The sequence below is a fragment of the Lissotriton helveticus genome, chromosome 12 (assembly GCF_964261635.1).
Source record: "Lissotriton helveticus chromosome 12, aLisHel1.1, whole genome shotgun sequence".
Taxonomy (NCBI): Eukaryota; Metazoa; Chordata; class Amphibia; order Caudata; family Salamandridae; genus Lissotriton; species Lissotriton helveticus.
In genome coordinates, this window is record NC_136073.1 from 787,996,931 (window position 1) to 788,024,304 (window position 27,374).

The 27,374-nt window shown below is 44.9% G+C and overlaps 1 protein-coding gene across 1 annotated transcript in view; it reads left to right on the plus strand.

Moving 5' to 3' along the window:
- Positions 1 to 27,374, plus strand: part of CREB3L4 (cAMP responsive element binding protein 3 like 4) — a 50,899-nt gene that overhangs the window by 10,303 nt on the left and 13,222 nt on the right. Inside the window, exons 3-6 of the mRNA XM_078668525.1 lie at positions 31 to 298; positions 14,142 to 14,281; positions 15,133 to 15,219; positions 25,706 to 25,812. Of these exons, the coding sequence (XP_078524651.1) occupies positions 31 to 298; positions 14,142 to 14,281; positions 15,133 to 15,219; positions 25,706 to 25,812 (602 nt within the window). The remainder of the gene's footprint in view (positions 1 to 30; positions 299 to 14,141; positions 14,282 to 15,132; positions 15,220 to 25,705; positions 25,813 to 27,374) is intronic.

A 27,374-nucleotide genomic window follows, 5' to 3' on the forward strand; every position in this document is an offset into this window, starting at 1 on the left:
TGTCCCAATCTTTGTGCCCTGATGTTTTAGGCCATGAAAGACCGAGACGATCCAGACGACTTTCTACAGCTGATGATCAACCCAAACGACGTGTACAGCTCGGGCACCCCCATGGAATCGCCAGAGAGCGACAGCGGCATCTCTGACGACCACCCACCGGATAGCCCTCAGCACAGTGAGACGAGCCAGTCGGAGCAAGCGTTGGCAGCGCCGTACGAGGTTGTCTTTGACATTGGCTCCCTGGGTACCATCAAGAGCGAGCCGGTCCATGGCGATGACATCATCTCCATACAGCTAGGTCAGTGCACTGGTTTAGAAATGTAGCCGTATTGGGATTATTGATAGAACCTTCTCGAAAGGCCTGAGATAAACCTCTGGGCTTCACCCAGGAGGGACTGACCTGCTAAGCAATTTTAAGGATTACCAATAATTATGTGGTCCTCTCTTCCACTGCCTTCAACTAGATCAGTGCTCCTATAAGGTAAAGAATAGGGAAGGCAGCCTTAGGGCTATCTTGCTAATGTTGTTCCGCGAGGTCAGGTCCCCACTGAGATGCATCTCTTACATGTCCATGAAGATCAAACCTTAGCTCCATCTCACAAATCCATAGGGAGTGGCCACGACATCTGGGATTGTATCCTTTACCACGTCCAGTGGATCACAAATGCAAAAACTTAGATTTTAAAAAAATATGGATGAATAGAGATGCAGATACAAGTGAACTGGCTGTGGAGACCCACAAGCAGCCTCCGCAGCAGGTACGGCCTAAGCAAACCATCGCGTTAGAGTTACAGCCCATCACAAAAACAAGAAGTTACAATATTGACTTTTCTTAGGACGTAAAGTCTGTGGTTAGGTGTGCGGCAGGAGTCTGAGAGAATGCCTGGGGGAAGGGCTGGAAGCGTGCCCACAGTTGCACCACCAAGTTACCTTTAAATCACCTTTATGCAGGGTGACGGGGATTATGCAAGACTGCAGACTTTTGCTCAATATATGGAATTGCCACGCAGTGCGTCATGTCTTCTTGAGTAACTAACAAGCAGTTCTAACAAAAGAAATTGATGCTCTAACACATCAAACTGAGCCGCTGCCTATGGAATGCAGTAGAGCTTGTGACACCTCTCATCTGCTGATGGCCATTGGGAGGGGTTTAAATTGTGTTAACTGCAAAGGGCGGGCTTAGGCGAGGCTCCTTTGTGGAATAAAGGAACTGCCTAACACTGACCCATTTAAATGTAATTCAAACTGGTGGAAAAACGGGTTTTAATCTGACATGATACTGGATTTCATTTTCTAGCCGTGCACATTTTCCCTGCAATCAGTGTTGTTAAAGCAGCAGTAATTTAGAAGAATCCTAATCAATTTACATTTATTTTTAATATCTGGTGTGTGGTGCTACCGTGTATGCTGCTGAATCCGTTCAATATAAATATGTAATGTATATTCTGTTCTGTAGATCTGCTTAATATTGTAGACAAGAATAAATATGTCACTGAGCTTAGAAGGCAAGTTTTAAAGTTTAGCTGGTATGTGCAGAATAAAAGAGGTACACATGTAATAGGGTTATGTACCGAGCGAGTGGAACTCTATATATGTTTAATGCCAACTATTCTACTTCTGGAAGTAGAACGGACACTATTAATAAATGGTGTTCCTCTGCTGTTACGCAAGACCAGATCATTAAATATTGCATAATCATCTAAAATTGCACCCACTGAGGCACTATTGGGAGGTTCACTCCCACACTGCGCCAGAGGTATATTTTCTTTTATCATTTTTTACCCACTTTTAGTTGCACCCATCCAGGACACCCCGACTGTCCAGTAGTCGTGCCTTTTTTCAAAATCTAGCTGAAGGCTCTTTGTGTATCTTTCAGGATATTTTAGCAATGCGGGTGAACAGTTCAATTCTGTTGCATGTGCTTCGCATGTGGTTAGTGCCACCTGAGTTGGTTTTATCTGGCATGCTGTGGCAAGAATCGGAGACGTTTTAAGGCACGGGCAAAGTGGACAATTGTCCAGGGCCCCCACCTTTCAAGGGGCGCCTTGGAAAGAAAACTTTATCTCACCTCTGCTTATTTCCATAGCTCAACTTTTCTTTTCTCTGCCTACTTTTCTCTACCCCTGAGCCCGTTTCTCTTTGCCTAGTGGAATCTTATTGATTTCTGGGGGCCCTGGAAAGACATATTTTAACTGTTTTTGTGTGAAGCCTGTTTTTGTTAGTTTGACTCATGTTGGATTCAATTAGTAGAAAATAAATTACAAAATTGAAAGCTGTTACGTACAGGGGGCCCCAAAACTATGTCTTGCCAAGCGCCCTGAAAATTCTTATAACGCCGGCAAGAATGAACCTCACTCCAGGGTTGCAACATGTTTGCTTAAGGGTCAGCATTAGTCTCTTCGGTTTGATACACATAATATTTATAATAGTTGCATTGAGCCAAAAATGGCTTCTGTCTGGGGTGGTTGTATGTCAGGACCACGCAGGCATTTATCACGCCTGCCTGAATTACGCGGTTCGAACCACAAATGTGTCTTTACAACACATGCCTTTACTGCGCAAGTCATTACAACAGCTTGGCGCAGGGAAAGCGCTGGAGTTGAAATAGTAGAATTTACCATTCCAACTCCAGTCTGTGCAACAGTGGGGAAAGTGTTGAACTTAAAGTCCAACATCAGTACAACAACGCTTTCCTTTAGGCAAATTATTGTAACGACTTGCACGGTTACGGAACGCGTTGTAAAGACACATTCGTGGTTCGGACCTGATTTTTTTTTTTTTTTAGGCACAGCGTGGTTCGAGCTGCATTGAAAATGCTGTTTTCTGGGGCGTGGCTTGGATGGCAAGGAGGCAGGAGACCTAAGTCCGGAGCTCCCGACCCCCAAGTTTGAACGAGCGGCGCGCATCATAGTCCAACGCGAGAGAAACGAAGCCAAAAACAAGGGAGGTGTGTGGGAACCGAACCGGCACCCCACGAGAGGCTCAGCGAAAAAAAAGGGCAGAGAACGAAGCTACGGCGGGGGAGAAGACGAGCTGCCAGGGGGAGAGAGGAGCGATCCCAAGATGGCGGCGTGACTGAAGAAGACCCGGGAAGAAAACAAAGCCGCACAAGCGACAGGCAGAGCCAGCCCGAACACAGCATCCAACCGCCCCGGCCCCCCCCCATCTCAGGAAGGGGGAGAGAGAGAGAGAGGCAGTCACGACGAGCGACCGGAGCAGCCGGTATAACCGCTGGGACGCAGCAACCAAGTAAGCGAGCCCCGGCTTAACGAACAGCGCGAGCAGGTCAACGCAGCAAACGAGCTGGCTGTTTATTCACAACGCGCAAGTCCGATAAGGGCTGAGAACTAAAGGGCAGCCATTTAGGCACAGCACGGGCAGCGGCAGCGGCAGCGAGGAAGCCAACAACACGGCGGCCATCTTGGTAGAGGGGAGGAAGCACGGGGCGGCCATCTTGCTGAAGCAAGCTCACAGCGGAACAGCCCCGGTGATAGCCCCAGGCTTCACGACCAGCGCAAGCAGGTCAGCGCAGCAAACGAGCGGCCCGTCTTCTCAACTCGCTATTCTGATGAAGGCTGGGAGCTAAGGGGAGCCCTTTAGGCACAGCACAGGCAGCGACCAACAACACGGTGGCCATCTTGGTAGAGGGGAGGAAGCACGGGGCGGCCATCTTGCTGAAGCATCTTACAGCGGAACAGCGGGGGCACCGGCCAAAAGCAAGGCGGACGGAGGCGGCAACAAGGAGCAGGGCGCAAGCTCGCAACGCGGTATAGGCAAGCCGTGAGTTTCGGACAATATCGTCGTGGAGCGGCTGGTAACAGGGCGATCACCCCTGTACAGAGGAGAGCCAACAACGACGAGCGGCCATCCTTTGTGAAGGGGTAAGAGACACGGGGAGGCCATCTTGTTGCAGCAGCTTGTCGCTGCAGTAGGCGGAAGGCGGAGAACCAGCGCAGGCGACAAGGGCAAGAGTGGGGACCCCTCTAGTTGGCTGCAAATAAGGCGCGATAAGGCGCTAGCGCGAAACCCAGAAGGCGGCGCACACAGGCTGTGGGCTTTACAAGGACAGGAACAGCCGATAACACGGCGGCCATCTTAAGACAGAAGGGAAGCACTAGGCGGCCATCTTGGTGAAACGGCAACAGCAAAGTGAGAAACAAACAAGCACACAAGCGACACGCACAAGCGGGCGAGCTCAGGCAGATGACGTTGAGTGGTGGAACGGAAACAGCGGTGGGACACGAAAGACTAAGCACAACAAGCACCCGACTAAGGAGATAGAGGGCGCAGGTAGCCACCTCGGCAGCAGGTACACACGAGCGCAAGGGGTGGAAGGGGAAGCCCAGAGAGCTGTGGAAGCTGTGAGCCACGGCCAGGCCCTAACGCGAAACGCGCAACAAATAACCACCAGAAGAAGGGCAAAAAGACTAGAGAGTACAGCGCAAGAGGCTGGCGGAATATAGGACAAAAACCAGAGTGGTCAAGTGGCCACCCAGGTTCAGAGACAACCCCATAACGTCGTTAAACGCCCTGAGGGACAAAGAGGGAAAAGGGGGAGACAAAGCCGCAAAAAACAGCCGCCCCCAACAGAAGGGAAACGCAAAACAAACCAGGCCAAAAGGGGAACCGAAGCCATGGCAGGCAGAGACGGGAAACAAGGCACAAACGATTTGAAAAAAAGCAAGAACGAGACTCCACCCTCTCCGGGCAAGGAGCGCAACAACCATGGGGAAGGCACAATCACGCTAGATATGCTCCTGAAGAAAATAACAGAGGGGAACGAGCTGGCAAAAGCCACGAAAAAGACAGTAGACAGCATTCAGATGGAGCTAATAGCAATCAGAGCCGAGCAAAGCCGAGCCAATGGCAGAATAGACGAGGCAGAGAACAGAATAGGCATGCTGGAAGACAACGCAAACATAACACATAAGGACCTGGGGCTTGTGATAAAAAGAACAACGGCACTACAAAAGGCCATGGCGGAGCAAGAGGACAGGAGCCGCAAGGGGAACATAAGACTCCTGGGGGTTCCCGAAGAGGAAGAAGATACACCGGGGGCATGCGCCCTGATGCTGGAGGCCTTAATACCTAAAATCACCGGACTCAGCTTCGACAAACCGCTGGAGATCACCAAAGCTTATCGCATACCAGCCAGGAAGCAAATGAACAGCAATGCCCCCAGACCCATAATATGCAAACCCCTAAGAGAAAATCACACAGAGGCTATATTTGCGGTAGCCAGGAAGGGCCGCCCGATGCTGCTAAACGGAAGCAAAGTAACCATCACCCAAGACTTCTCCAAGCTAACAGTCGAGGCGAGGAAAGGCTTCCTAGCACAAAGGGAACACCTGCGGAAAAAGAACATTGCATTCACTTTTGCGGGGCCGTCCAAGATGAAAGTGACAGATAGGCAGGGAAGCAGAATTTTCGACGACCCCAACGACCTACACCGATACCTACAAGGCCCAGAACCAGAAGAGATGGAGCTACCAAGCCCCGGGGCAAAGCGAAGGGCATCCTCTGACGAAACACACGAAGGAGGCGAATAAGAAGGAATGCTTGGTGTAACACGCATGCGCAGCCATGCACCTAGACTCTAAAAACTAACGACAACAACAACAACCTACCTCACAATCACACAACAAGAGCAACCGCAGCCATCGAGACTATGATCGTAACGAACAATATACCTCAGACAATCGCACAACAAGAACAACCGTATCTACCCCTGAGCAAAGCCACCGCAGCCACGAGAGGAAGGGGCTGGACACCGACTGCCATATCCTTTTTTTTCTTAAACAACGGCGAGGGCGGAGGGTCGGCTAGCACCAGAGACTTAGGAAGAACTTGGGGGGGGGGGGGGTGTGAGGACCCTTGCTGTCGCACACCCGGTTTACTACTGATGGGGGGGAGGGGGGAGGGGGGGAGGGGGTCGGGCAAGGAGGGGGGGCGAAGTTGGCGGATAAGACAGTACATGGTAAAGCCGCCATTTGTGTTATGAACAAGAGACCTAGAATCTTGCCTTTCTCCACAGGCACCCTATACTTTTTCTCTCTCTCTATTCCCATCCAACACCCCGGGGGGGCTGCAGAACGCGAAGCACAAGCGACGCAACCAGACCACCATGACAGACCCAACAAGAGCTGGTCTGTCCACCGACCTGAAGATAGTGTCCATGAACGTTAAAGGACTTAACCATCCGGTCAAACGAAGGAAAATCCTGGATCACCTGGCCAAACTAAAAGGAGATGTGTACATGCTCCAAGAGACCAAGCTCTCGAAAGAAGAAGCGAAACTACTCAAAGCTAGATGGATAGGGGAAGTACTCTGCTCGCCGGCAAAAGGGAAGAAAAGAGGAGTCATAACGATCCTGAGCAAGAGGGCCAATCTAATAACACAAGCAGCGGACGCAGACGAAGATGGCCGCATGCTCATAGCAAGCGTCCAGAGAGGTAGCGACAGAATCCACATGGTCAACATTTACGGTTCCAACTCGGAAGACAAACAATTCTGGCAGGGAGTGGACAGCAAACTATCCAACCTCCCCCAAGAAGACCTCCTGATCACAGCTGGGGACATGAACAAGACCATGGACCAGGCAACAGACAGACACCCAAACAGACCAAGCCACAACTCCAACAACAACAACACCCTGAAAGACCTATGCGCTAAACAGCACCTGGCAGACCCGTGGAGGCTCCAACACCCGACGGCGCGCGAGTACACCTTCTACTCACACCCACACAACTCCTACAGCAGGATTGACTATATACTGATGTCCAACACACACACGCACCTCATAGAAGAGACGGAAATAGCTCCAATCACCATCTCGGACCACGCTCACATAACACTCACTCTAAGTGGGAAACACAACGAAAACCCAACGAGGAGATGGAGGCTGAACGATGACATCCTCCAGCATGGAGAGAACGTCAAAGAAATTGAAGCTGCAATCAAAGAATACCTCGAGCACAACGATAATGGCGAAGTAGGGAAAGACACCGTTTGGGACGCCCTCAAAGCGACACTAAGGGGGAAACTGATAAACATCAAGGCCAGGATGAACAGAGGGAGGAACAAGAAAATCCTTGAGCTCGAGGAGGAAATAACAGCACTGGAGAGGGGCCACTGCGCAAACATAACGGATAAGAACACGCTCACCCTGCTCACAAAAAAGAAATATGAACTGAACAAGATCTTAAGCGAAAGAGCGGGGTCCTGGCTGAAGAAGTTCAAGTCAGTTAACCTATGCACAGCAAACAAAGCAGGGAAGCAGCTGGCGTCCTACTTAAAGGCGAAACAGAGGCAACACACGATAGCAGCAATAACTGATCGAACGAACACATCTCAAACAACTAACAAAGGAATACTAGAGGTCTTCAGACAATTCTACCAAGAGCTGTACACTGAGGACCAAACGCTAAGCACGGATGCAGGACTAGATCTGCTCAGAAACACCAACCTGCCGAAACTCAAGGAGACGGAGAGGGAGTCGCTCGAAGCCGACATATCGGAAGAAGAGATTGGAACAGCCATATGCCAACTGAAACGCAACAAGGCGCCAGGGCCGGATGGTTACTCCGCAGCATTCTACAAAACCTTCAGCGAACACATTAAAACGCTAATGGCACAAACGTACTCCACATGCATCCAGAACGGGAAGATGACGGAGTCCATGTGCGAAGCCAACATCACCATAATTCCGAAGGAGGGGAAAGACCCACAATATCCCCAGAACTACAGACCAATATCGCTAATTAACGTCGACTGCAAAATCTACGCGAAGGTCTTAGCCAATAGACTAAACAGGATTCTGCCAGACATCATCCACACCTCACAAGTGGGGTACATCAAAAACAGACTATCGCAGGACAACACAAGGCTACTGTGCCATCTAATCAACCACACAGCAAGTAGCAACGAACAGGCGGTCATGATAGCGCTGGATGCGGAGAAAGCTTTCGACAGAGTTTCGTGGCCCTTCTTGAGGAACTGCATGGGAGCTTTTGGCCTAGGCGGGAAGTACACGGCAATGGTCATGGCCCTATACAACAAACCGAAAGCAAAAATAGTGGTAAACGGGAGCGCATCCGAAACGCTCACGCTGGGAAGAGGCACCAGACAGGGATGCCCTCTCTCCCCCGGACTCTTCCTGCTCGCTCTAGAACCCCTGCTAGCCAGAATCAGGGACGACACAGAGATAACAGGCGTCACGTTCAAGAAGAAGACCGTCAAACTAGCGGCGTACGCCGACGACATCCTAATCACAACAGCAAACCCCGCCACGTCAATAAAAGCGCTGATGGCCACAATAGGGAAATACGCGGAAGCCTCAGGCTACAAGCTCAATAAGGAGAAATCGGAGTGCAAGCCAATGAATGTCCACACCACAAGAGAAGTCCTAGGCGAATCCGGCCTGGCATGGCAGACGAAACCACTAAAATATCTAGGTCTCCACTTTGGGAGAGACCTCACATCAACGCTACAACACAACGAAGACCTCACGCTGAAAAAGATAAAAGAGAGGCTGGAGTTATGGTCACCAAAGTACATTAGCTGGTGGGGGCGAATTGAAACGATCAAAATGATGATAACACCGGCGATAAACTACACGCTAACAATGCTACCACTCCCAATGACAGAGATATTCCACAAAAAACTGGACCAACTTATAAACATCTTCCTATGGAAAAACAAAAAACCAAGGATAAGCCTACAAAAACTACGATTGTCAAGGGACCTCGGAGGCCTCAACCTGGCGAACTTCAAGACATACCAAACGGCATATCTGGCGAGACAGGGCATCGCCTGGATGGATGCCACACAAGCGTACATACCAGTATGGCTAGAGGTCGAGCAGGACATCCTAGGAGGGCTCAAGCCAATAGCACTCCTAACAGCGAACCGGCACCCACTAAAAGCCAATGCCATACTAAAACACACGACAGAGGCCCTGCTGAAAGTGGACAGGCACATGGCGCAGAAGCTGAAGGGCACAGCATGGGAATCCATCTGGTTCAACACTAAAGTGACCTACCAGGGAGCGACATTGCATAATGACACTTGGATCGGGAAAGGCATCAGCACCCCCAGCCAAACAGAAACCAGGCAAAGACCGCTGACGTTTCAGAACCTACAGCAGCTACATGACCTCCCGAACCAAGAGCTCTACAACTTCCTAAAGATCAAGACAGCAATAACAAAAGCCAACCTATGCGGGGGAGAGCCGGGAATCATCAAATACCTGCAGCTCCTCAACTCAACAGGTCACCAAACGGCAAAGATCTATAAGCTCCTAAGCCCATCCAAACTGGGGCAGAACAAAAAAACCACTAATACATGGGAAACGCTCCTGGGCAGGCAACTGAATGAAACAGAACGAGCAAAAATGTGGAGCTCAGCGACAACAAACAAAATTACCCCACAGCTAGCGCAAACAAAATATTGGCTACTCCACAAGGCCTACTGGACGCCATCCAGGCTCCACAAGGTCGGCATCGCAGATTCAGACAAATGCTGGAACTGCCAGAAAGAAGAAGGCACCCTCGAGCACCTCATCTTCACCTGCGTGAAAGTCAAGAGGTTCTGGACACAAATCAACACCTTCTTGAACGATATGCTCGAAACCGATCTGAAAATCAGCTTCGTGAGCCTGGCTACTGAGCACCTAACAGCGAACCTAAAAAGTCGAGAAGAGAGAGAACTCCTAGACCTACTCCTCACAGCAGCCCTTAAAATAATCCTCACGAACTGGAAAAACACAGCCAAAGCAAACTTCAAAACATGGATTAATTGGGTCACCTTCCTGAGAGGAGCCGACAACATTACGGGCAACTTCTCAAAAGAACATAAAGCCAAGCTACACATGTGGGACCCACTCGACGAGCACCTGAGGAAGACCCAGTAAAGGACAACCCCCCCCCCCTCTTTCTTTTTCCTCCTCTTTCTTTTCTCTTCCAGTGGAGGGAGAACAAACGCGCATCCACGAATGTACTGTTATAGATATGACCGCCATCATTGTACGCACACCTGTATATATATATTTTTGTACGGCTTTCTTTGTATGCCAATAAAAATTTTCTAAAGAAAATGCTGTTTTTCTCGTCTGGGGTTTGTGTTTTATCACCGCAGGTCGTACCTTCCTACGCCAACAGCCAGCCTGGCTTAAATTGTCCTGCATCTTTTCTTGTTTAATCCTGTTGCACCAATGGCTGGAATAGTTTCCATATTTGTTTGGTGTATGGGCTAACAAATCACAATCACCTCCGTTTTCTGCAAACCGAAATCTTTAGAACTTCCTACAAATGGCAAAAGTGTTCCCATCCAACATTTCTACACTTCAGTGAGCCCACCCACACCCTCTACTTGTTTGGGGGAACTAATTGAAAAAGACAGGATCAGGCCAAAACATTTGACGGCCTATTTATGTTATTAGGGTAGGTAAAATGTTACAGCGTCAGCAGAGACGAGATAGAAAGGTGAGAGAAAACATAGTCATCTGACCTTTACCAGAAAGTATTGTAATGCAAAGGTCAACACAAGCTCCCCAACAAAATATCAAATTAGGGGCCTCTTCTCACAAAATATATAAATATTTGTGGCCAGAGGAAAAAAAAATTGTGTGTTACGAATGACAAACCTTTTTCCCTATCAGCAGCCAATGAAAACAATCTGTATTGCGTAAATAGATTGAAATAGGAGGTACCGGTTAAATCTGAAATTTGAAAACCGTGTACCACCTCACCCGCTCAAACACAACGCAGAATGTAAACATGACTGTGCCAGTGGTATTAAGAGATGCCAAGAATATGGTGCTTTCAAGTAAATGTAAATGTGTTGTACTAGGCACCGAGGCGAGAATTATCAGGTCCGGGGAGAATGAGTCCAAGAGCCGCCGAGGCGGGAATTGAACCCTGGTCCCGGGCCAGAACTCTGCATCAGGGTCTGCCGCTCTAACCATTGAGCCACGCTTCTCCACGTAGCTGGTACTTCCTCGTTCTGTTGATCACTGCCTCAATCAATATATGTTCCAGTAATAGATCTTCTCATCCGGTTTTAAGCCAGTAAGGATGTCGTAAAGCATACATCGTAGAATCGGTGGCATCGGTATTGCTTTGCGGTAGTCTTTCGTAAACATCATCTCCATTTCCTACTTAATCCGACATTAAGAGCTCCACTTTCCTTTTACCACTTTCCTTGAATTCATTTCAATTGTTGTCAATAGCCAATAAATGTTACCCTATTATGGGCTAGACTTGGACTTTGTGTTTACGATTCTCACTCTGTTCATGTTTAGTTGTTGCAGTCTTGTTCCATACTTATCTTTCCTTTGAGTGAGTTTCACATTCAACCTCTGCTACTAGAGGGAGGGACACTGTAAGTCTCCCCTACGGACAGCTTTAGCCATCAAAGACCTTTTTGTGGACAATACCAATAATTATTCTGGATTTTCACTCAGTCATTGGTTACCATTTTTTGGCTTTCTTGTCGACATAATTTGACATTCTGCTCATTACATGAAATATCATTGTAACAAAATTACAATAGGAAGAAAATCCACATATAATGAAGCAAACTAAGTTACTTCTTTATATGTAGCATAATAAAAAGATTTACTAGAAATACAAAAACACTGGCAACATAGTATGATTGAAAAATAATTTAATATAACTTAAATTAAATGAAAGAAAAATATTGTTTAGAATGGAAAACGTAGTAAATATAATGATGTTGATTTGAATCTCGGGCCCTGAACATGTTTATATTTTATCTACAGAATTTAATACAATGACTATTTTGACTGATGCATTAATATTGAATGTAAATTAAATGGTAATAAACTGGAAGTTGATGCATAAGTCACCACCATCACTGCGTCCTACTTCCACACCCTGAAGATGCTGAAGATCTTCAAATGGCTCCCAAGCAACACTAGAAAAACTGTCACTCATGTTCTAGTCACCAGCAAGTTGGACTGTTAGAACACCCTCTACGCCGAGATCACCAAGCAACTCACCAGAAGACTACAGACCATCCAGAACTCAACAGCCAGACTCCTCGTCAAACTCCCACATAGAACTCGCATCACACCAGCTGCGGCCCGTGCAGGTAAGAGCGGTGAGCGATGGGGGTCGGATTTCGACAGAAGAGGACAAGGGAAAATGTAATTATTTATTTAATTTTCCCTTGTGGTCGTCTATCGAATTCCCCCCCCAATCCAGCCCGCCGCTCTTACCTGCACGGGCCACGGCTGCATCACGCCACACTTCCGGGACTAAACTGGCTCCAGGATAAACAAACGTGCTCAATTCAAACTCATTACACACACATTCAAGGCACTACACTATTCAGTCCCTAATTAATTAATTAATTAATTGTGGGTTTATATAGCGCTAGAATCAACTCCCGGAGGAGTATCTCCGCGCTTCGACCGCTGGGGAACCCGTCCTGGCTCACCCTGAGAGATGGTCCCTAATGGGTATCTCTAAGGTGCGACCAAGCATCCCCGGCGGTCTGGGGGGCCGTTGTGAAGATGAGGCAAGCTAATGCCCAGAGTTGCCGAGTGTGGCCCCTGACTGGAGTAGGCACCGGGGCGAGAATTATCAAGCCCGCTGACCCTGGTCCACGGCCCTGCCGCGTCGGGAATCGAACCCTGGTCCTGGGCCGTCCTCTGCTTACGGGTCTGCCACCTCTAACCAGTGAGCCACACCACTCCCTAGCTACCGGAACAGTCCCATCTCCTTCCACCAACCACCCAGACACCTCTGCAGGACTCCTCCCCACACACATCCCATGCATATACAGAACCAGCTCAGGAGGACGGGCTTTCTCTTACATCGCTGTTAAAGCGTGGAACGACCTGTCACTCCACTTTAGAGACTCTGTATTCTGCAAGAAGCTGAAGACCTGGCTTTCTAATTAACCAACTTACCGTAGGCAGAGCTAGGTGCACACACACACCTGCTCACCACCAGCATACCCTCACGGGTGATAGTGCGCTTTATAAATAAACATATCAGAACATATTATTTTTTACCTCATTTTTTTTAATACCCTTATTCCTTCTGTTATAAAATTAAGTGACATACAGAGTGACACCCAAGTCAGATTGTCCTACTTCTGTTTCCACATTGTTGGCCCAAAGACAGAGATCGCATACAGTGTGGGACCTAACTGGGGTGATTTTGGTAGTGGAATCGTGAAAGATAAAGGCAGCAGTAGGATTGCTTTGCCAAGCACTTCAGAAATGTTAACATGGAACTGGATAGGAACAGAAAGGGGGATTAAAAGTGGGTAAAAATATAAGAAGAATAAGCAGAAAAATAAGAGGAGGTTGAGAAAGGAACCACTCCTTTGAGAAAAAAAGACCCAGCATTGGGGATGGAAACCACCCAAAACAAATTGGCATGAAAGTCATTTTACAGTTTGTGTCGGCTGCCTAGCACAAACCTTTCTAACTGAAAAATATGTCCGTATTGGTTGGTCAAAAAAAACAAAACATCGGAACCAGTTTCTTCAGGTAGGTTTTTCACTGAATACACATACACTCTTTGAGATTGCTTCATGGCTTCACTTACTGCTTTACAAGCAGCCCGCATACCATACGTTCAGAATCTTTTTCATTGGACTTTCAGACCATAAACAATGGTTTTTACATGGTTTGAGATGCGATAACACTTTTGACTGAACGAGTACCTGTGTTGGAATGAATCACCAATTTAATTTTGATTGTCTAGTGTCCCTGCAGGCTTACATTACATTTTGTCAATCATAAATATGAGACACCGAGCAGTGCACACCGTAAATGCTTTGGAAGTGTAGAGAATTCAAACATACTCTTTCTTGCATCCAATACTGAAGGTCTATATTAATTGGATTAACTTCCAGACTTTTTGATTTCCAGTATGTTTTAGAATTAATAAAGTGATATTTATTTATTTGGATCGATGAATTAATCAAATCCATGTACAGTTGTGAAAGCGAAGACCACAGTCTTGCAACAAAACATTATCATTTCCAGTGACTTCACTAGTGAGACAAGATTAGGCTCCCCCCAGCACCCCAGGACTAAACTTAAAGCATGATGAGTCGACTTCATCAGTGTTACTGGTGCCTCACTTGTCTCTCTTGAATTACAGATGATTGGAACACCCCCATACTGGTCCCAAACTCCCGCATGGTCCATGAGTTGCCAGCTCTCCCCGCCACCTCTGTGCCGAAGCCCCTCCAGTTGCCGCTGATAATGACAGCTGCTGAGCTGCAGGCTATGGAAGCTTTGGTAGGTCCTTGTCAACCCTTCCACTTCTGATTTGTGTTTGAATTCCTCAGTTTCAAAAAGCGTTTACATATAAAACAACATTTGCCCAACATAATATCTAGTTAGTACAATATTGAGAAACTGCAATTAGAACATTGGGGTGTTAAGCGTTCCATTGAAGATAACGGAGTGCTCTGGGCTTCTCATGGCCGGTAGACGCCTGAAGCATCAACATTCTAATGTGCTATTACTGTGAACAAAGACCTCACGGAACCATAGGGGACTTCTAACCCCTTCTGGCTCTGTGAGGCCTTTGTTTTGCAAATTAGAAAATTCTGCTCTGTAAGGGCGGAATGTTATGATAGCCTTAGAGTCCTCTGTAGTGGGCTCTACCGACCATTAAAGGCCTGCTCCCATGTTAACCGCTCCGCTGCGCCGAAAGTTCCGCACTGGTGCAGAACGTTCTATTGCGCGGGCGGGGCCGAAACGTTCAGCGGACGTGCGCAGCGCTACCGAGGTAGTGCACTCGACGTCCGCTGAATGTGCGCCGCAATGAAGGGGTTAAAGGCCCGAGCGGAACGCTGGAGTGGGCCTTTAATGGCTGTTAGAGCCCGCTACAGCGGGCTCTAAGGCTACGTTGGTATATGAATTAAAAATTCAGGTGTGGGTGGTATATGGGAATGCAACAAGACAATCCAGTATAACCAGTTTAAGAATATCGTGCAGGGCTTCACTATCGGTTCAGCTCATTGTTCGAGACCTCGTATACCCTGACAAAGGCAGGCTCTTTGAGAGCAGCCCAGAGGGGTTTTACTGGGAAGAGGCTGTTCAGTGCTGAATAATGCTTTGTTTTCTCTTTTGGTTATGGACAGTATCCAGAGCTCATGCTGACAGATGAGGAGAAGAGATTGCTATCTCAAGAAGGAGTTGCATTACCCAACAATTTACCCCTTACCAAGGTATGGACAGAAAATGTATAAAGCTATAAGAGGGAGGAGTTGGATTGGATGAGCAACAATGTAATCAAAATGACATAGGATGCATCGCAATTGAGGGGGTGGAGGGCGAGGCACTGGAACAGAGAAAATCAGGGGAAGGAGAAGGCGCAGCAGAAGTTCAGACACCCTTCCGAGACAACAAACACACATTATGTTACGTTACAGTATTAAGGGTGCTAGTTTGATTACTATCAACAGGCCTCTTGTTTGTATTTTTATGATCATCAAAGAAAGTAGCGGAGGTCTCTTTAGGGTGTTGGCAAGACCCATGGTTTAAACTAAACATACAGACAGTAAACCCATTCAGTGAGAAATTCAAGCAGAACTAAATCGCTGTTAAATTTTTTTTAGCACAAAGCTTGAGCGCGTGATCCCGGAGACTGTTTATTATGGAAGAAACTTTTTTTTTCTTTTTGGTTTTAAAGAAATTGTTGAATTATCTCTTTGTTTTTGTTTTTTATTACTTAGAAATAGCAAGGTAGAGCCTGAAAAAAGTTTAAAATCATCACTGCGCCGTTATATTAATTTTTTCCCACACAACTGCAAAACATAAAAAAACTAAATGAAGTGGGCTGGCTTAAACCGAGGAAAATTGATCAGTCTCTTAAAGATAGACCAGACCTCCTTGAAACATCTATTCACTATATTGTCACTTACTACCAAGTTATAGTTTTCAAAAATGTGGAGTAAAAATCTGTAAATCTTGACTGTGTTTCATACATTTTTCACTTAAAAAATCAGTTTTGGGTGTGTTTTTTTTCAAATCAATATTTCTTCTTGCTGTTTTGACGTATCAAGAAATATCCCCAGGTGTCAGACAGGACCTTAAAATTACCCACAGTGTGCCATCTAGGTACCAGTCAGAGCGATGATTTAGAGAGGGAAGCTTTGCACATGTCATGCCACAGTAGTGGCTGATACAGAAGGGGGTTGGCGGGGGGGGGGGGTTAAAAAAAAATACACTTACCTCTCTATTGCCGCTGTCTTCCTCCGTTGTCTGTCCTTGCTTCTCTTCCAGGAAGCAAACAGCCCCCCCTAAGCTAATCACGACACTGCTGTCACCAATACAGCAGCATCGTGATTGGTATGAGCGCTGTTGTTCGGTGCTCAGACAGGGATTGCGGGCCTCCCAATATGGCTGGCCAAACCGTCATGCACACTTAAGTGCCCCAACCACTCCATCCCCTGCTGGCTGTGACGACAGCCAAGCCCCGGCCCAAAGCAGGCTTCAACACTGAAAAAGAAAATGATAATAACATCTTATTTCTCCTTTTTTGCACTGCTGAAAAGAAGTGTGGGGACGCTCTTCCACCATAGGGGAGCAGTTGCCGCTGTCATGCCACCCAGACTTTGTGGACCCTTAACATGCCCACCCATGTCCTCCATTCCTTTTTGTATACACATCACAACCACAGAGAGGTATATAAGGTCCAGTGTCACGACCTTCTGTTTTTTATCTTACAATATTTTATAGTTTTTTCAATTTTTTTTTTGTTTTTGTCTTGCATAATGCCTAGAAATTGACTCAAGCAATGTTGAGATTTGAAGTGACATATATGTATGTTGTGCTTTGGTACAAATCAGAACTCTTGTACCTGTGACTGTGCAGGAGCATGCACCCTAGAACCAATGGGAAAGTAAGGTCAGACATTTCCTGGTTATCCACGAAAGTGCCTAGTTAGTCTCTTTCCAAATATAAATCAGGCTTAGAACCGCTCCTGCAATGCAGTGATGAAACCTGTTCACTGTAAAGAAGTGGACGAGGAAGAGTTTGTGCTATAAGTAGTGTTCCTAGCGAACCTACCACTTGTGCTTGGGTTGGGCCATTGCTGCTGGGGGGGTTTTGAAGTAGGTTAAGGCACCAAACCTCTTCCTCTGAACCTGAACCCATTTTTAAAAGCTTTAGGTGAGCTTTGCCACTCCCTCTGCTGTTTCAGAGTTTTTTGTGCCCAAAGCCTCTAATTTGCCATTATTTAAAGACAAAGCACATTTCCAGCCCTAAGCCTCAATTACTGCCTTGCTGAATTTGCTGCACAGACTCCAGCACGCTCTTGGAGCTTCAGAGCCAGCACTCATTGTTTTCTTCTTCGGTGGTGCCAGTAGCTTTGCCTCAGGAGCAAGAGGATTTGCTCCCACCCAACCTACTGTTTATTAAATGAATACATGAATATAATTTATAAAGAGCAACTTATGCCCATGGACGTCTTGGCACTATAGAAAATGAGGAGATGTCAGAAGCAAGTCAGGCCGATGACCAGGTGCCTTCTAATCCTTCGGGAAAAGCCACATCTTAAAGGCCTTTCTGAAAGTAAGTAAAGAGGGAGCAGCTCTTAATGTCAGTGGAAGGCTGTTTCAGAGCACAGCTGTGGACCTGAAAAAGCTCTTCCCACCCCAGTCGGTCCTCCTAAATGAGGGGCCAGTCAGGTTCATGGCAGAGCCTGAGCGAAGCGTCCTCACTGGGTCGTACCATTTGAGTTTCTCTTTGAAGTGGGCTGGCCCCAGTCCATGCAATGATTTATAGGCCAGACAGAGGGCCTTAAACCTACATCGTTGTCTAACTGGCAATCAGTGTAGTTTCCTGATGGCTCCTCTAGCCGATTCATGTTTAGGAACTTTTAAAAAGGAAACTGGCAGCAACATTTTGCAAAGTCTGAAGCCTCTTCACGAGACACACCGCGATAGTAATATAGAGACTGTTGCAATAGTCGATCTTTGTCAGTACGAATGCAATGATAGTAGTTCTCAGAAGTTCAGGAGGCAAGAATTTTTCGATCTTTTTATAAGCCTTAAGGAGCAAAATGAGACTGATGTCATTTTATTTACTTGGTCCTTGAACTTCAGTTCTTTATCTACCAGGAAGCAGGCCCTAGTCTGTTTCAGAAATCCAGGGCATAGAGGGATTCTAGCCCTTATGTGTTTCTCAATTTGTAGTCTACCGAGGAAGAACTGAAGAAACTTCAAGTCCTCTCTGAACAGTGGGAGGAATATAATTTGCAATTGCTTGACTGAGATCTTGGAGCGGGACATATGGATATTCAGTAGATCTTCTTCGCAGACAAAAAAGGATCAACATTCTTAAATGTTATTTTCTGGGTAAACTAAGTAAAAGCTGTGTTTTAATTTGGCTGTCTGTAGAATGCTTTTTATTTCTTACTGAGGTATTAACAAACTATAGCATTTGAGCGAGAAAGCATCCAAGTACTTTTTTTGTCCCCACCTAGGATTGACTTGTTTTACATTGAAGCACCAATGAGGTCCTTCAGTGGCTTCCTGTAGTTCAGAGCCTCCATGCTTCGGGTTGAAGATATTAAAGTATAATGTTACCTCCTTGATGTTCAGTGCAGCTGGGATTGGCCTGCAGCATTGTCTTTCTGTGTGCAGATCACTATCACATTTAGTGATATGTAGGCTAAAATAGCAGTTTCATTCATTCTGTTGGTTGCAGCCGACGACTGACTAAGTCCAACTCACTTAACATGGGGTGTGGCCGACATTGACACTAATGTGAATTTTCTAGAGCGAATGGCTCATCGGATTCAGTTTCTCACTGTGGGTTAGGATTTTGCATCTTTTGATTGGATGATATATCCTCTTCCAATTCCAGGACTTGCACTTTAGAGACATTGTTTTTTGTTAATCCTTAGGTTTCATCCCTAATTCTTGGCAAACGTGTAGGAAACCCAGAGGTTCGGTGAAGAGTGGCAGAAGAAAATATTAAATAGAATCTTTCTCCTATTGCTGCTTCAATGGCGGTGGAAAGGTAGCATCTATGAGGGGAAACTGGTTGGTAAAACTTGCAGGTTTAACTTGGATATAAAAGACAGTCATCATGACTAAGTACAGAATGTGCTTTAAGGGTCGTATGAAGGTTGAACAGGATAGTAGGTGGGTAAGAGCTGTGCCCAGTCAATTTAGTGTGAAACATTACACTTTAGAAAATGAGGGAAATAAGAAAGGTCTTATTTAAACCAGTAGATTGATTTTAAAGGTTTAGATAAAGCTGTAAAACGTTGATAACAAATATGTGTGGTTGAGTACGGAGAATGTTGGCTTGGTGCTGGCTTCATTGTTGGCTGCTGTTGCAGGTGACACAATCACGCTTGGATGTGGATCTTGTCCAGATGTTTACTTGAGACCACTAGAGTTGTTGAATAACAGTTAACCATTGTGGGTTATTTTATATTTACGTGTAAATAGGCATATTATACCTGAGCTTAGATTGAAGCTCTTAATAAAAACATGTGTAGAAATGTATTTTTTTCTTTACCAAGGCTTGTGTCGTAAACAGTCTGTGTGCTAGATTTTCTTTTTGGATGTCACTGTTTCAGGGATCATCTTTACCTGAGCTTGCTGACGGACATACACTACTGGTCGCGTATCAGAAATTTGTTGTAAAGAAACATACAGTGAAATTGTGGCTTTCGAGCTCAATGGTTTTTAATTTCCATGTATCGACATTATGGCTTTAATTAATTATACAATGATATTATTCGTCTGCTAGATTTGGGGTTAGAGATGTATCAAGTTTTTGGCTTTGTCAATAATCATAAAAAGCTTAGTATCCAATTTATGATCTAGTTATTTCTGGATGTTTTTAGGTGTTTGCACTTGTCCTCCTCAATATGCCATTCACCTCTGTTTCTATCTTCTATATAATTGCTTGATTGGAAATGTCTTTTCTTTTGTTACCATTTGCTATAATTTTTCGAAGGTACACATTATCTCTGAAAGTCTGAAGTATTAGAACTGGATGCCGATAAAACTTTAACGCCCTTATTTCTACTAGGACAGGATCCAAGACCAGGTCTTAATGCAGCATTGTCAAAAGAGCATTCTTAAAACATTTCAGTTTACTGTTCAGCTGAGGGTTTAAGCCTTTCTTGACGTGGGATGATGCTATCTTAAATTGAATGCCCACAATCATGTTTTAATCTATTAATGGTAGGTAGGGAAAGGGACACACTCCAAGAGAACATCATACTGAACTGGTTTCAACACATTTATTCAACAAACAAGCTTGAAAGTAAACTAATCAAACAGGCATGAGCAAAGGTCAATCTGCCAGCAAGGTACAAGAACATAATTGTTTCGCCCACCCTTTTTTGAAGTAGCAGATCCATGTTGAATAAAATTTCGGCGCGAGATGGCAGGGCAATGCTTGATGCTTTGGATGCACCATTCTGCTGAATCCTAGTTTGTCTACCTTGCACGGCACTACGTTTCTAACAACTGGCCTTCGTCCTCATCTGCTCGATGCATTGGATTTGCAAAATCATTCCACATGCCCCCAAATTTCTCAGTTCAAAAAAATTCCAGCCCGCGGCTATCTTTTTCCAAAACATCATGTTGTCTTATCAGTGTCTGATTGATACCATTGCTCAAACAATGTACTTCCTTATTAGAAATGCTCCTTGGCACCTTGTAAGCATGTGGGACCACGCTTTCTGAAGGAGCGTGGGTTGCTAACACTATGCATGGGCCTACATATTTTGTCTATAGAGTACCGTCCTTCTAAGTCGTGATCTATGAGGTTCAGAACTAGGCAGACTGGTGCAATTTTGTTTATAAAATGCCATCCCCATGCAGCTCCGCAGCACCATACCATCTTTCTGTCTGGGACCAGCTTAAAGGTGTTTTAAGGCAAGGGTTAAATATAAAAGAATTGAGGTGCAACATTTTCCCTCCAACAATGGCGTTGCTGAGGGGGGATGTGGGGTGCACTGTTTTTGGGGGCAGTTCAGGTGAGCAAGTCCTGTCTGATAACTACCACAATCCCCAACCTCCCGAGAACAAGTGGTCCCTTGGCTGTCAGTAGGACACGTCGGCTGCGACCCCCACGCTCTTACTTGCGCCAGGTGGCAACCACGTTTAAATTCAAACCTGAATCACTACACATGGAGATTGTTGAGGGTAAACTAGCAAACTAGCTGCACCACTTTACTTCTATCTGCATGTGGCCTGCATCCCTAAAGATATGTTGTTAGGTGGTAAATATGTTGTCAGCAGAGTTATCTCATGGGTTGTACTTCAATGTTGGATATAATCTAGAAAAGAATTGTCAAGGAGACTGATAATGGATTTAAAAGAGACTTATTAGTTAGGTGCCATTAGTTTGAGTTATAAATCTCCGACAGAGCAAATATGTTATAAAGGGAAAGGAGAAATGTTTCCCTTGAGGGCTTGGGCAGTCGAGTGCAGGCCCTTTTTGATTTATTTCTTTTAACATATTTTTATTAATTTTCTGAGTGTCATATTCTACATATACATCACTTTATATGAATGTATCATCAATTACATACCTATTTGTACATTTTGTAATTATCATTGAATATATTGATATCATTATATTATCAAGAACATATATTGTCACACTTTTATACAACAACTGAATTAACCCCTCTCCCTGAACCCTTATGTAATTGCAAGTAGCTTGTATAGGTCACATCACATGAGTGCAGGTCCTGTTTGATAATACCAGTATCACACAAAAATCTGGGGTCTGTCTAAAGGTACCTGGTTTATAAAGGAGCTCGCCGCCAGAACCTTGATGATTATAAGTAGGGCACCCAGTTTTACAGATAAATTCAGACAGAAAACTATTTATTTTCCTCTCTGTATTTATTTTAAAATACAGAAAAATACGCAAAATAGGCTTTTTTTGGATTTTTTTTCTACTGTCAATGATGAGTGTCAGATCATTTGGAGTTTGGACTGATAAGTAGGGGAGATTAAAAAAGACAATAGATTTCCTAATTAAGTTTAATTAAGTGTAGATCTGCAGTTATTTATGCTATTGTTCAATGCATGTGTTTTCAGATAATGCTGTTGTACTGTATACTGCTGAATCCTTTTGGACATTCAAATGCGAGTATACATTTATCAGTTAAATGTGGAAAAATACCCATTGCAGCTTTATTTATACAGAATACACAAAACAAAAAGGTATAAATACAGAAAAAACGAGTAAAAAAGAAATATGGATACATAGACGGAAATGTCAAAAATAAATACCATAAAACAGGGAGCCCTAATTATGATAAACATAGTTGTGGAAGACATTACACAGACTGGTTTTCGGCCTTTTCCTCACAACCAGATGGCGTGCTACCTTTAAGCATACAACGGGCTACTGATTTATGGTGGACACCTGTAAGAAAGATTTTCTTAACAAGAACAATGTGTGTTGAAATGTCTTTCACATTGATGAATTTGTGAGTTATGCAATAAAATTGTGTTAAAAGGAACTGTATGTATTTAGGTCTCGTGCGTTATTGTTAGTTTGGATAATGGATTGTATTTGCGTACACATCTACAATGTGTGAGTGGAACTGTGTAAATGGGCAGCATTATGTGAAGCTAGTTGTTTTATGAAAGACTGATAGCTGGTTACACAATTCAGTCCCTGCAGAGAAACCCAGTGTTTTTGCATGTGATTATGCCCAGGTTCTGTCAGGGTAATGCAGCCTTCCCTTGTGATCACACGTTTATGTAGACTTTGACGTTATGGATGAGGGTTTTTAAGCTGATATTTGATTGGGACACATCTGGAGACGTTTGAGAAAGACTATCCCAGTCTTTCTGGTTAATTAAGAAACAGAAGAGGGACACTGGAAAAAGAATAAAAGACTGTGTAGGCCGGGCTTATTCCAAGTCATGGGAAGTCAAAACATTGCCTGCCTGGAATTTGTCTAATTGCAATGTTTTAAATATCTAATTCAGTTAATTATTCAGCTAGGTTATTTTGCGTTCATGGAGTTCGTATTATTATATGAGTTTCTGTTACGAAATGTGCCTTGATTCCCACTAAATGGGATGTTTATTTGTTTGTGTGGTGATTTGTGCATATTGACATGCGCCATATGCATCATATCGGTAATGCATGAGTCTGGTTAAGCCGTTTCCATGTAAGTTGACTTCTGTTGTTTGGGAATTGCAGTTTGTTAATGGTTCTTGTGTGCTGAATGCTTAGTATTGCAACACAGATTGGAAAATGTAATTTATCGCATGTAGGTTGTTTGGAAGTATTGTGTGATCATTTCGACTCCATTTGGAGTTTGGTTAGCAGTTTGGAGAAGACATTTTGGAACTGTTGTGGATGTGGGGCAGACTAGAGCCACATCACAGGAGATTTGAGAGTAGTAGCCTTCTGAGTGTATTGTGTGAACTTTGGAAAGAGTCAGTGCCGGACTGGCCATAGCAGGCACCGGGGTTTTTCCCAGTGGGCCAGAAGGGTGGGGGGCGGTTTTTGGACCGTGGGGGGCAGTTTTGTTACTGGAGGCCGGGTTTGCAGGAGTGATGCAATATCGGACTCCTGTAACAGAAGCAGCAGCGGTGCTTGAGACTAGCACACCCCAGTCATCCATCCACCCACCCACCCAACCCCGGACCGGCGCTTCGCAGTAGCTATAAAGCCTGCCCCTGGAGGCCGGTCGAGCAGAGCTGGTTTCTTTTCACAGTCCGGCTGTGGAAAGAAGTCCCGACTTTGCCTGGTGCTGTTTTTCCAAAGGGTATGGTACCGGGTGTAGATGAAGTGAATTCGTCCTTGCTCTTGGTCATATTGGTTTGGACAGTTGGTTTGACTGTGTGTATGGCATGTTGGAATGCTGGACTATACTTTTGTGTGTGTGTGAGGTTGCACTAATTTTTGCAATGCAGCTGCTTGCGGATAGAGTGCTTTCTCTAGGTTAGCAATCTGTTTCAATACTAAACGCAGAAATAGTAGTCTCGCACAAGACAAGTGAAGCAATGTGTTAATATTCATTTGAGCCGTGTTTGTTCCTGCCAAAGGCTATGCTACACAAGATTAAAACACATCAATCTCTGAGCGCTAATGCTGTTTGTCTCTGAGAGCCTGTCCCAATAAACACAGAGCTGGTAATGGCTACCAGAGGCGAATAATACCAAAAATGGGACATTTTTGTAATGAAAACTAAGCCATTGTGGTAAAATTGATTGTAAGCACAAACAGGATGTGATCCTATCCTGTAACGTGTCTCTCTGGTACAGAAAATCAAGAGCCGTAACCGCCATTCTCCGATACCCCCCGCCCCAAAACTGATACGAATACATTTGACTTGAATAGTCCTTCAGTTTCAAAACCACAGTATCAAAAACAGATATATGCATTTATCACCATACAGCTTCTACTGCTCACTTCACCAAAAAGAGAAAACACGACATAGCTAAAGGGTAACCCTGGAAGGCCCAACATTTACAGTGATGGGACCCAGAGTTTTACTGCACCTTCTCACCATCCAGGTCAGAAGGCGCAGGAACATATCTCACCCAATTTCCACAAATGACTAAAAACTCATCCTTTGCCGACAGCCTCACCAAAATGCACTCGGCACCATAAGCATAAATAAGGCTTACAAGGGCGTGGAGGGGTGAACCGAAAGTATGCTGTAAATCCTTGGGAAGGGAAAGAAAGTAAAATCACAATGTAGCTTACAGCCTTATTCATCAACGGGCCGTTTTGCGAGCCCCTAATAGCGATTCATAGCGAATCGCTATTAAGGACTCGCAAAACGGTATTCATGTAGGAATTGCTAAATAAATAGCGATTCCTACACATTCCTTATTTGCGAGTAGCAAATTGCTAATCGCAAATAAGGAATAACTCCCTATTCATTCCTATGGGCCAATAGTCCCATAGGAATGAATGGGGAGTATGCCTTATTTGCGATTAGCAATTTGCTACGCGCAAATAAGATAGCGATTTAAAGGGTGCCCGGGGTGTCCAAAGGACACCCTGTAGCACCCCTTAAATGCAAATTGAAACTGGTGTTGCGCACACACATGTCCAAAGGACATGTGTGTGTGCAACATGCAACTTAGAAAAATGCTTTTAAAAGCATTTTTCTAAGTTTTTGCTATTGACCGAGAGGTCTGACCTCTCGGTAAATAGCGGTCCGAAATTGCGAATTAGCAATTTAAAAATGGTTGATGAATAGCATTTAAGGAATCTCAAATAGAGATTCCTTAAATGTAATTCCTCGCAATTTAGCGAATTAGCAATTACCGATTTTTGCATTTGGGATGATGAATCCCAAATGCAAAAATTGCGCTCGCAATGGGCCAGATTCTCAGAATCTGGCCCTTTGCGAGCGCAATTCGGCTTGATGAATCAGGCTGTTAGTTTTGTCAAGCATGGGGTGCAGTGAAAATCACAACATGGCTTTGGTGCTCAGAACATTCATTCCTCTTTCAGGAAGTTGAGCGACAAAGGTCCCCAGTTGGTAAGTGACTGGCAGCAGCATTCTGAAAAGGAGTTGGAATCTGTGGATGCTGTTTGGAACATTTGTAGGAGATGTTAAACCCAGTGTGATACTAAAGCAGGGCCATATTGTGAACACAAAGATTGCTAACCTCCTGCTTGATTCAGTACTCCCATTGCAATTGCAGATGTACTTTATCTCGACTCTTGTAATCTCTTATTCAACTCTAGGCAGAAGAGAGAATACTGAAAAAGGTTAGACGGAAGATCCGAAACAAACAGTCTGCCCAAGACAGTCGCCGACGGAAGAAAGAATATATAGATGGACTGGAAAGCAGGTCAGTGAAGCATTAGAGAACAGGGAAGAGCTCAGTTGCAGACAGCAGGCGAGAGCTTAGAACAGTATGTTTTGATTTGTAGTTAAATCTGTATAGCGTTTCATGTCCAATCCAAGGTGCCGAAGCACAATTACAGACGAGTAGGATGCTACACCATGGAAATGCATTGATCGAGGATTGAGCCAATAATGAGGCCCATCCCACCACTGTTCTCATGCCATTCATTCGCACCAACACTTTGCTCAAATCTTATTTTTGTTGTTGTCTTGGTACATGAGGAAGCAAACGGCATAATAGGATGCTTAGATTATGGAAGAAGAGAAAGTGAAGAAAGTAGTGTGGTTTGTGTGGGAAGTGCTTCATTGCAATGATTGTTTGGGGAAAGCTGTTCATAAGTGTCACTGCTTATCCTCCGAGTGCAGCAAGGGAGAGCCTAATAGCTGCACGTCTTTGAGCCTACCACCCCTAGGGTGATTTATTCCAGGTCCGGAAATCTGCTATCCCGAGTTCTAGGTCATCTGCCAATTGTCCACTTCTTGTGGAATCATCTTCCGTAATAAAAATAATCTAGTTCCAATTACTGGCATGAGTATGCCATGGAAAAGGATGATATTGGGCAGAGAGAGGCAGACTTGCGGCAGATCAATATGAGATCAGTGGAAAAGTTAAAACATACCTTTGCAATGGTGCGTATCATGGAGTTAAACTAATCCCCTAAGAATGACAAAGAAATCCTCATGTTTGACTGATCATGCATGGCAGTTAATCATAGAAAGATTTGCGTTCATTAATTTCTATAAAGCTGGTTAGGAGTTCCACCCATATAGTTTAAAAAAGACATAACGGCAACAATTTTAAAAGGGTGACAGCCACTGCTCACTTCATGTACAATGCAATATTACAGATTTGGAATCCTAGATGTTTTAAAGCGGGTGGGCCTCAGCAAAAATGGTCATGGTCCTAATTTCAGCTTGTCGCCACTGTTTTGAAAATCCTGTAGAGGCGGAGTTGTGCTTAACGTATATGAGTAGGGAGGACATTAATTTTCCAAGGAACGTGTAGATGCTACTGTAAGACATTTTAACTGAGTCCCTGCTACCACACCTGTCCAATACCTGTGTGGAACAAGTTCAACTAGCCCAGAAGACCTTAATCAGTCTCCGCCGATTCCTTGATGCAGAGTTTCTGACCGCTTATTTATTTATTTATGGGATTTTTAATGCGCAGCTAATACCCTAGGGTGTCTAGGCGCAGTAAGATACTTTAGGATACAGTGATCAGCACACAAACTTATTGATTGAAGAGCCAAGTCTTCAAGGCCTTACGGAAGCAAATAAGAGTTGGGGCGGTTTTGATATGTGAGGGGAGTGAATTCCACAATCTGGGAGTTGCTACCAGGAATCGTCTGTCACCCCAGGTGGTAGTTCTTGTTCGGGGAACAGATAGTAGACAACTAGCTGCTGATCTTAAGTTCCTTATAGGGGTATACACCTGAAATGCCTCATTTAGATACTTCGGGCCAGTATGATGAATGGCCTTATAGGCAATACATAAGGCTTTAA